The following is a 12,296-nucleotide window of genomic DNA, read 5'->3' as shown; positions in this document are numbered from 1 at the left end:
AGTAATAGGAATGTTTAAAGATGAATCAGCTGGAGCACAAATTGAAGAATTTGGACTTAGATCAAAGTTGTATTCTTACAAAGTTCGGAAAAGATAACAAAAAATGTAAGGGAGTAAATAAAAATGTTGTTAAAAAATATATTACACATGAAGATTACAAAGATTGTTTATTAAGTAAGAGGAATCATATTAGGAAAATGAATGTAATAAGATCCAATTTACATGAAATTTACACAGAAGAGATCAATAAAACAGCATTTAGCTCAGAAGACAATAAAAGAGCTATTTTAGAAGATGGCATGCACACATTTGCATATGGACACTACAAACTAAAAGAAGAAAAAATCAATAATTTATAGTTTAAAGAGGCTGATAAAGAGGTCAAATAGGTCAAAGAGTTATTTTAGAAGAAAAAAATAATTTATAATTAAAAAAATGGAAGCGATTAATAACAATTATCATAAACATATCAACGTTAAAGGAATAATTTTTCCAAATTAACCACTAACAAATTTTCAATTGATCAAAGCAACAAAAAAACTAAAACTAAAACATTTTAAAGCGTATTTGTAAGAGATGAATTACCTAAAAATGCACAAAAAAAGAATGTGGAATATTAAATACAGGAGATTTAAATATGCAGGGATTTCATTGGATTTGCTGGTATAAAGACGGAGATAAAAAAAGTTTTGACTCTTATGGGCAACCTCCACCAGTTGAAATTGTTAATTGTTTAAAAAGTCCCGTTTATTATAATAGTGAAAGAGTTTAGTTTGGAAATACCTCATTCAGTGGACACTAGTGTCTTAATGTTTTAAAAAAACTATACGAAGGATGTGATTTTCAGAATATTATTAATAATCTATGGTAAAAAAAATTTTCTGTATATATAAAAATGATTGTTGATAAATTCGGACGTAATAATTCAGCTGCAAATCAAGTAGCAAATGGTTTAACAACATTTCAAGCTCCTAATTTGTTTATTAGGAGAGATTGACAAAATAATGGAACTGGTAATATTAACATGAATTCTAATAAATTGATAAATGTAGCAGAACCTACTAACTCAAATAACGCTGATACAAAAAATTATGTTGATAATATAACACCTAATCCTAACAGTTACAAATAATACCAAACTCAAGATTAACATGCATGGGAGTAAAATCACAGACTCTTGCACCACATACAGGTACTGATGGAACAGCAATTGTTAATCAAAATGGCGGTCCTAGTATTCTCAGAAAACTATGGTTAGCAATTACAGGAAGAAGTGCTACTGGAACTGTACCAGGTAACATATTTATTATAATATATGCAGATAATACGCTTTGCATAGGAAATTCTTCTTCTACCTCTATTAATGGAATAAATGGTATAGGTTTAACTACTGATTTTTTATTTTCTTCACTTGGTGGATCATATCATGCAAACTCTTTACAAGGTTGTAATGTATCTACTAATACTGGATTAGGAGGATACTTTACACTTGATTTACCATTTAAAGCCAATTTAGCAATTGAATTGCTCAATAAAACAAAATACACTAACATATTGGTTACAACCTTTTATTACACTAAGTCCATCAATATCACAATCAATTTCATCTCTTAAATAATACTCATCAACATTTAGATATTTGAATACAGTTTATGGTAGAGAATATATATTATTGGATACTGTAGGTAATAATAATGGTGTTTAAAATATGCTAGATTTCATGTTGTTGGTGCATCTGGAAATTGGTGGGAATCAAGAGTACGCATGTATGACGCGCTCAATTCTCCTGTAAATACTAACTCTGCTATACAACCTTGGACGCCAAACAACTATAGTAATTATACAATATTTCCTAAATATGATGTTAATAGTTCATGTTTTTACTGTTCATCTGATTTAGAAAATTTTTATCTTTCTTCATGGAACGGTGCTAATGTAGCCTCATTTAATAATACATCATCTGGACTAATATATCAGTCAAAAGCAACAATTGATTCTACAACTACTATCTCATTTTACGTAAGTTATACCGATTCCATGCCCAGAGCTGCTAATGGAAGAAGATTAGTGGTTACATTAAACTCTGGGGATGAACGAATTGGACAATCTGGAAGTTTTTATGCTTTAAAAGGACTATTTTACTAATACGCTTAACTTAAAAAATTGATTTAAAATTACAAAATGTAAAACAATTATTTTTTTTGGCTCAGAAGTTATAGTTATGATGTAACCATAATATATTAATATATTATGGTTGTTATACTACCATTATTTTTTTTTTATAATTTTTGTATTTTAGCTCAGAAATTATGGTTAGGATCATGGCTTAAATATGATATAAAATTATGGATGAAGTTATGGTTGAAATAAATTTTTGGCCCAGAATCGGCCTTTTTCTACTGCTACCAATATATATTACTTAAAGATAAGTTTTTAGTTATATCTATATTGTAAATGTATATTGGGATATGTAATATAATAATATCATTATATACTTTATCAAAATTGTTAATAATTTTTTTGAAAGTGTTCATTACCTGTATTTGCTGTTGAAGTGAAATGTAAAATTTAATATTTATTTTGTAAATCAAAGAATATTGGTTTATAGAAAATATTTTCTAAAACATTCAATCGATTTTATATATATAATATTGGCTAGAAATAGTTTGTTTAAATTTTCATATGAACTGGTATTTTGGTCATCGGCAGCTGCCGGAACTTTTCCGTAAAAACCGCGCTATTTATTTAACAGTGTAAGAAATATTATCCTTTGATTTTACTTACTAATTAGATTACTTATATTTCATAATTTCATTAAATTATTTTCGAGGTTGTATAATGTTGGTGTTTTACAAAATTTAAAAAATATTTTACTTATAGATCTTTAGTTTTTTAATAATTAATTATTATTCAGGAATATTATTATAATTAATTATTATTCAGGAATATTATTATAATTAATTATTATTCAGGAATATTATTATAATTAATTATTATTCAGGAATATTATTATAATTAATTATTATTCAGGAATATTATTATAATTAAAGTGTCAAATTTTTGTAATATTTTTTCTGAAAATATCGATTTGGTATTATGTTATCAATGTGAGAGTATAATCTCAAGATATAATTAAAAAATGGTAGAATGAGGTACATAGACCAATGATCCATACGCTTCGTTTTTTTATAAATCAAATTCAAGTTTAGCGCAAAATGTCTTTACCGATAGAAACCACTCGCAAAAACTTTTGATATTTATTGATCTGTTAATATTTTTTTTGTATTTTTATATAGTTTCCACCTACCACGACTGTATGTGTGAAAACACGCGCAAACTGGCAATCAGGAGATTTTTGAACAAAAATTAATGCCGTGCGTATTCTTTTTTTTGTAGCCCTCAAACAAATTTGCAATTTCTCAAGAAAAACAAATAAAATATACCAAAGATTAAAGTTCTATAGGGTAACTTAATTAAACCTCGGCCACATCCACACTAAAATTACAGTTGAAAGGCATTTTATAGACCTACACTGCTGCACATTACATCATTCGATAGCTTAGTCTTTCAACTACAAAACTATGCAGACTATTGTAGACTTTTTAAAAGTGTTTGGCCTTAACATTAAAAACTGTACTGTGTGTCAAAAGCACTGAATCTCGCCCACTTAAACTCAATCTTTCCATGTTGATCTAAAATCGCCATATGTGTGCCTTTTAAAAAGAACTTATACTCGCCTAGGGTGACGTTATATACAGGTTGGTGAGATTAAATCTCAATAGTTAATTTGTATGCTCGTTAGTTAATTATGTGTTATCGGTTAGGCTTAAAATGGGGAACCAACTCATTAAATGCTTATGCCCTAGTGGCGGTGCTTTGTGATAAGACCGTTAGGTCTTATCACAAAATTAATAAGACCATTAGGTCTTAACGCACATAAGGCCATTAGAGTAATCTTAAACAAAAATAATAAAAAAGTTTATATATATAATACGAAATTGTATGCATTTTTTATTATATGGAAAAAATTTTTAAAAAATTTGGTACATATTAGTCAGTAATATTTTTTTCGGGACCAACCCATGGTTGCAATAAAGATGATAGTGAATTGAACTTCTTTTTTTTTTGTTGCTGTAGACTTGTTGGCACAATTTTCTTATTTTCTTTTCTCAGGCAATACTTTTTTTCTTCTTTTTCTTTGAGTCGCTTAGCAGCATTGATAAGTCGCAGTTGTTTTCTTTTACATTTTTCTCTTTCCAGTTCGATTTTATCCTGGTGATATTTCAGCTTTGCTGAGTATGATTCTTGAGAAGTTAAAACGAAGTATTTTAGCTGACCTTGTCTGTTCGCTATCTTTTTCCGTGCGGTTGCCCTTGGATATGCCAAGACATCATCATCTCCATCACCTGCACATATATAAAATCAAATATTCAATAAAAGAACTAATATTTAAATAATTTTAAAGATTTTAAATTACTTTAAAATTTATTGAAAGTTGCATTGTTGCTATAAAAATATTGATCACTTCGTGAAATGATTAACTTACCATGGTAGAATGAGTTTGCAAATGGAAAATCTGAAACTGTAGCAGATTTCAATTTTGGTGTTATAAGTGGTTCTAAGATTTCATTTTCTTTTAGCTTAGTAAGAGTGTTACTAAAACTATTAACAATAAAATCAACATTTTTTCTTCAACTGGATTGACCAAATATGCAAGCTGCTTATCAGGAACAACAATTTCTGCTTCTAAAATCAAAGCGTTTCTTTGTAGCTAACTGTGAATTGCGTTATCTTCTTCAGTACCATTTTGTAACTGCTCAAAAAGAGTAGCAACCTTTCCAGCGTCCATAGAAGCATCGAAGTCTGAAAAATTATTTTCTTGATTAATTGATGATTGGAATTCCTAAGAAAACAATAAATAATACAATTAAAATGCAAGTTAGTAAATTTTATACTTCACTCGGAACTTTTTATTAATTTGTACATAAAATATGAGCATCAAAGTTGCTAGCTAATGTTTTAAATAATGATTTTAATTGTATAGTAGTACTAGCAAAAATAAAATAATCTAATACTAACCGAAGAACATTTGATTTCAGTAACTTCTGTTTCTTTTGTTAATGCTTGATTTTGATGTTCAGGTATATTTTTTTACATGTTGTTGAGAACTAAACGTTTCAGTGCACACTAGGTCACAAACTCGTTGTCGCAAGCAAGACCAAAGCCGTTTTTAAACAGATAGTTGTAGCTTGTCAACTAAGCTTTCAGTTTCCATTATTTGTAAGCATTGTGATGTATCCTGAGTCATGACATAATTAATATTGATAAGAAGTCCACTATCTGCTGCACTCTCATGTACATTCAGATTTTCATTCTCGTTTATGCCAATCATTGATTCACCGGTACCATTGTGCAAAACGTTTTCAACACCTTGATTATTATCTGCACCAGGTATTGACATGCTATTAACGATTGAAATAGCTGAAATATCCCCAACTGGGTATAGATAGTTTGGCTAATATGCATCACTAGGAATAGCCTGAGGATTAAATGGATAAATTCCACACAACTTGAACCCAGATGTAATGTAACTAAGAGTCATTGCTTTTTTCTAAGCTGAAGCAAATATACCTGCACAGTTTGAACGACAAGTAATAATTCCTGGAAACTGACCCATCAGATCTTGTGCTGTAGAGCGATAATAATCTTTTAGTGGCTTGAATAAGGTGCGGTCGCATGGTTGAAACCAGTTTGATGTGTGTGAAGACATTTCAACTATATCTATCTGGTTCTGGATACTAATATCAATTAGCTCAACAAAGTTGTGAGAATCTTGCCCATCCAGAATCAATAACTGAGGACATTGTGGAGCAATGTTTTCATAAAATATCTTAGTAAACCATAGCTTTGCTAGCCCATGTTTAGTCCAACCTTGCATGAAAGTATCTTCTTGAAGTTAACTTTATGCTTTGTGGCAAGTTTCCCAGCATAATTTAGGAACTGTGACTTTCCAAGACCTACCCCTAACTTTGCTCTATTGCTTGCATAATCGATAGGTTTTTATTCTATTGCAAATGGTAGGATAATTTTTCTTCCTGGCTTTGCTCCGATAACAACTTTTTTCAGAGAGCCTGTCTCTCAGTGTTGTACGTGGCACATTGTACAATATTGCTGCCTTACCAACTGAAAATGATAGCTCTGATCTGATATGCCTAATTTCACTCATCAAATTTTCCTCACTCAATTTCAGGAATTTGCCCCGTTACTTAACAGTGACTGGCTGATCAATGAAATGATTGGAACCATTAACACAAGTTAAAGAAACATCAAGTGTTGGTAGCTGTTTCATTTGACAAATGTCAAGAGCACTACATGTTGAAGGAGTTAAACCATCACGAAGATGAGTTGTATTATGACATATTGTAGCCTCTGTTCCAACCAACATCCTGTGAAATCTTAATGATGATCTACAACCACCTCTTGCTTAAACCATGGTTTTTTTCAAGACAAGACCTAGATAAATTTAATTGTACTATGAATGTCATATTAATTTGATACAGTGTTCAAAATTTACAAGAGCTACAAATATTAACACACGGTGAAAACCATGTTAAATTAGTTCTAAATTTGAAAATAAATAAAAAATCGTAAATGAAATATCTATTATTTCTAAAAACTAAATATTATAAACAAAAAAAAAATGGCATTAAAAGATAAAAATATATAAATCAATCCTAAATTCTTTCTTACCAATAATTATCAGGAAAAGAAAAGGCGATAGCAGACAATGTTTACTTAGTCGCGATTAATCGCTAGTTTGCTTAGATGTGTTTCTTTTCTGTTATATTCTTCTAGCTAGTTTATTGTGTTTAGACGAATATTATCTTTTTATACAATTACTCGATACTCAACGCAGGGCCATAGTACTGTAATTAGCAATTTATTTTTTAATTAGTTTCCTTAATAACAATACACAGAGGAGGCGTATTGTTTTGAAGGCAATCAAATATACATTTACGTGGATATCATCAATTTTTGTCAAAGCAATTATCAAGTAAATTTGGGGTTCAATTTTACGATAACGCCAATGTCGAATTAAGGGTAATTAATTTATAAAATAGTTTCCTCAATAGTATATAGAATAAAAATACATATAAAATATACTTCTTTGTAAGCAATCAAAAACATGGTATCTTTAATATATATCTTTACAAAACTTTATGAGTTTGAATTTCGATTATTTTTTAAATATGTCATCCCAATTCAATCAAAAAATAATAGGAGTCACGGCGAAAGGTTTTTTGTTTAAACTGCTGGTAGCAAAAGAGTTAAATCTCATAAATATGTCTTAATGTAACATGCTGCACAGTGTGCCCAGAATGTGGTTTTTTGGAAAAAATGTATAAATCCGTTATTTGTTAATGAAATCTTGTGAAAACTTTAGTATATTACTTTTTTGGGCTGAAGAATCTGATTCTGAGGTTAGTTTTTACGTGTAGGCACTCTGACCCAGTAAATGGGGCAACAGTGGGGGAGGGGCGCCAAGAGTCATGCTCTTACTTTTTTTAAAATTTTCAAATAAACTATAAAATATAAATTAAAAAATAAAAATTTTTTAAAAAAAATTTGTCTTTCACCGCCCCCCGCCCTATATAACAAATAGCCTCTCGATCCCCGTGACCAGTAAGCTCATAGCTAGCTAGGTTGCTTGGAAAAGGATATCATATCCAATTCATAATGAAATATGTTTGACTATTAATAATTTCAAGAAACTCATAATGAAATGAATTTGAGTTTATAATAATTTAATATTAAACACAAATATACACAGATATTAATCTTATTGATTTTATATGGTCACAGAAAACATTCTTGAATTATCATTTTTTCTTCAGTAAATATGTTGTTCACGTCTACTTTACACCCTCTTGTGGTATGTCCGAATTTTCCACATAATCCACATTGCAAAAGTCTTTTTTTACTGGCAATAATTGGATGTGTTCTTATCATCAGTCTGCAGTAAATGTCATGTGTATTAATTTGCAAAGACATCTGTCTGGCTTTACAACTTGTTCCTGATTTATAAGCCTTAATGTATTTGTTCCAACTTTCGCTTGACTGCTCGGAGTACTTAGCAATGGGTGATCCACCTGTAAGCATAAACAGTTCCCAGGCATGTGCACACATTTGATGTACGCTGGGGCTTAGCATAGCCCATGGAAATGTCTGTTTATGGAATATCATCAATCCATAACCAACTTCTTTAACTTTATCAGGATCAACTTTTTTGCTAACATCAACATGCTGATTAATGCTAAGTAGTATATTGAACTTAGATAACAAAGTCGAGAAGCTATCTTGGTCTTCTGTTTTAAGAATTATGGAACAGATTGACTTTCTTTCTTTTGGACTAAAAAAACGATCTGCTAATGGTCCATTGTTAGTGTTACCACCACTAGAAGTAGAAGAATCAAGAAGCATTCCTGTTTTTTCACGTACGTTTTGAATAACTTTTTTTTTTGCTGTTTTCAGAGCAGTTTTTACCTTTATGTCCTGCTCAGACCATGTATGGGTTTGTTTACCCACAATGTGATACAAAATTTTCAGACAGTGGTCGAGTGCACGAAGCTTTTGATGCAGAATGGCAAAAAATTTTACATCTGATTCAACTATAGGTTCATGGCATTGTCCATGTCTTTCTGTATCTTTGTACATGATTTTGCCATTTTCTAGTCTTCTCCAGGTACTGAGCACATCATCGTAATTTTTATCTATGGTGAACCCATGTAGTATACATACCAGGTCATTGGCATCACTTCTGGAACATTTGCAGTAGTGACAAAAAGCTCCAGAATCACCCACCAATAAGTCTACCATTTTGCCATCAACCATACTAATCTCTGTTTTTACAAATATTTGTAACCCATTTTTTGAAAGAATAGGCTCGAAAAAATAATCTTCTTTTGAAAGAATAATCTTCTTTTGAAAGAATAATCTCGAAATAATTTCATTTTTAGGCAGTTGACTCAGAGTTGCTTTAAAATACTCCTTAACACTCTCCCTAGTTTCTTTTGCTTTCACTAGAATTATAGGCCTGGCAAAAGTAATAGAGTTAGGGGTTGGATTAGTTCAGATTACTTGGTTTTTTGAATCTTTAATTTCAAGAGGACACCAAAAGGAACAAATATAATTTGTTCCCTTTAAGTCTGCATCTTGAGGATCGGAAAACTGATGACGATAATTGTGAATTCCAGACCCATCAAGTCCAAATTTACCCTCTACATGTATAGAATGATTTTCAGCACAAAACTCGGATATATCTAGTAGAGACTCAACAGTGTCTTTGATAACATTGTTCACAGGGGATGAAGTTTGCTTGTCGTCACTGCTTAATTCTTTTGGTAGCAAAGTACGTTTAAAGGTATCTACATCATTCCTTGTTGGCAACATTAGTTTTGGGAGAAGCTCAAGTCTCAGTTCCTAGGGAAATATACAAAATTTAAAGGTACAATTTTAAAAACAATTAACTACAACAGTATTTGATTGCATACTTTACCTGATATTTATTTATGGATAGATCCAAGTTGTAAATTAAAGCAATTGCTTCCTGTACCGATATTGTTGAAAGTTTTACTCCTTCCATCTTCCCCCATCTTTTTTCACATCTTTGGACAACTTCTTTTAAGTATTCTGATTTATCTACACCTTGTTCACTTGCATGTTTTTCCACAATGTCCACAAAATCATCCAGAATTTTGTTGTATGTACGTTTTTCAGGTTGATCACTGGATTAAATGATAACGTTTTATGAAAAGTAAAAAAATAGCTACTGGGTGTCCCAAATAACATGATGCTTAAGAAATTCAAATAAATGTCAACAGTTAAACTTTTACCTTAGTCTTTTTGATTTCCGTCTTCTTTTAGCTTGTGGAGCTCCATCTTCTTCTACATCACCCCTGGATGATGATGAGGCTGCAACAGGTAGATTTCCAGGCAGTTTTATCCCAACTTTGTTTCTCCAAATTTCCAATTCGGCCACAAGTTTATTTTGTTTCAACTTTGAATATTTTTTTACATGTCTTTCAAATTGCTTTAGAATTTTCTTGATGTTATCTTTTTCATCTTCTAAAGTTAGATTATGTCTCACTTTGATTGTTTTTAAAATTAGCTTTGATTTTTCCAATGAACTTAATTTGATGTTCAAGGTTAGTAAAATTTCTTCTAATTCTCCTTTTTTTATCAATAACATTTTATCACATGTAATCAACAGGTATTCCTGAATCGTCCGTGAAAGTTTATTTTCATAAATTACGCAACCTCAAATATCAAACTTGTACGAACAAATAAAATTCAAACTTAAATTACTCAATTTCCGGGGATAACCGGACTGTGTAATTTTTACACATAAAAATAGAAAGTCTACATTGAATGAAACATTTGAGTTTGTTTGCGGCCTCCTGCGGCCTTTTTTTTCCTGTGACTTTGTTTTTAAAAAAAATTAATATGTTTTCATATATTTTAGAATTTTTTTAGGTATAAACAAAACTGCACAAAACAAATTTTTAAACTTCAATTTCAATTTTTATTGAAGTAATTCACAAATTAAATATTATTTACAGACCAGGATAGAATTTTTTTTTAAATTTATGGAGTCAATTTTGATATATAGCGTTTCAAAGTTATTGTTAAAAAACAGTATTGGTACAGTTTTAATACAAATATTTTGAGTCAACTTTTTCTTCAACTTCAAACAGCTATAAAAACAAAATGGTTTGATGAATTTATAATTTTTTTTTTTGCCATGACCTACATATGTCTTACACAACATAAATTTACAATTTAAAGTGAAAAAATAAAAGGTCAGAAAAATGAATTTTTTCATGTCCTGGGCACACTGTGTGCTGCATCTATTCTCGCCCACCCGAGCGAGGTTGAATGCATTGGGCGAAAATATATTTAATCTGTGGGCAAGATTAAGTCAATTTGAGAGGTTGAGCAGAAAACAACTTTATGCATATTCTACTATTTCAAACGATTGTAAATGTTGTTACAATCAGAGAATAAAATGTGGTTTACATTTATGACTATTTTTCAGATGATTATATGTTTGTCAATGATTTTGTGTTTAGATGCTGCAAGATTTCCAAACGCAGTTGTTTTCTTAAATGCATGTTATTATTGGTTCCATCTATTCTTGCTTACTGTTTGACCTCAACATTGGAATATCTATGAGTGTACTGAAGAGGCAATTTATTGGAAAGTCAAGTTAATTTTTTTTTGAAACAATTTCAATTATAACTTTAGTTATTAAAATGAAAATTAATTCATATAATAATATCAGCACTTGTTAAATCAGAATTGTAAAATTTGAAACATGCTAAATTAAATTTAAGCTTAATTATTGTTTTATTTAAAGAATTATAAAAATTTACATTTTAAACTTTTATTATTTCTAAAATAAAACAATGATACCAATGATTACAAGTTACATTGTAATCATTGTTATCAATAACTTGATTTTTTTAAAAGGTGACTTATGCCGCTTTCAAAATAAACGGATCATATACTTTGTAGATTACAGTTTTTTATTGTTTATGTATTTATTTTTATGTGATCGACTGTTTTTAATACTTAGTAAATGTACAATAATAACTTATAAAACAGTTAGGAAGTTTACTTAATTATCTGTCAAATAATAAAATACTGTCTCATTTTTATTACATCTAAAAAAAAAACCAAAAAAATAATCTCAATTTGAAAAGTATTACAATATAATAATATTACAACAAAAATGTAGAAAAGAATATTACAATAAAATTAAATATTACAATAAAACTACATTATTTAAAATATACAAAGCTTACATAAATAATACAAACTTTTTACATTATTACATTACATAAATTAAAAAAACTTACATAGGGTAAATAAGGTAGATAAGGGTAATATGAGCAACTTAAGCAAAAATTAAAATACTTTCAAAAATGATTATGCTGGATCCAAAGTTTTTGCGAATAAACAATTTTTAGGGATTCCTACTCGTGATCCACTTAGAAGTTTGGGTACCCGAAATTTTTTCTTAAAAACACAGAGGTTCTAAAAAAGTTTCAAAAGTACTGATATTACCCAGACAACTTGGTAATATGAGCACTTTAAATTAGCTCAAAAAAACAACATTAAGTAAAAAAAAAAAAACTATATAATGCATAGAAACATTTAGTCATAACTAAATGTTTCTATGCATTGTTTTTCAAATAAAAATGGATTGGATTTGGAAGCTAACATATTTTTCTTTA

At 29.7% G+C, this 12,296-nt stretch overlaps 1 protein-coding gene across 1 annotated transcript; it reads right to left on the bottom strand.

Moving 5' to 3' along the window:
- Window positions 1–9,129: 9,129 nt before the first annotated feature.
- LOC136091868 (uncharacterized) lies at window positions 9,130–10,894 on the bottom strand. Its single transcript, XM_065819580.1, has 2 exons — window positions 9,557–10,894; window positions 9,130–9,480 (listed from the first exon to the last, which is right to left on the bottom strand). The coding sequence occupies exons 1-2, from the start codon at window positions 9,641–9,643 to the stop codon at window positions 9,130–9,132; spliced, it is 438 nt and encodes a 145-aa protein (XP_065675652.1). The 5' UTR covers window positions 9,644–10,894.
- Window positions 10,895–12,296: the final 1,402 nt, after the last annotated feature.

Source organism: Hydra vulgaris, chromosome 15 (genome assembly GCF_038396675.1).
Source record: "Hydra vulgaris chromosome 15, alternate assembly HydraT2T_AEP".
Taxonomy (NCBI): domain Eukaryota; kingdom Metazoa; phylum Cnidaria; class Hydrozoa; order Anthoathecata; family Hydridae; genus Hydra; species Hydra vulgaris.
This window is presented reverse-complemented; position numbering and strand designations above follow the sequence as displayed.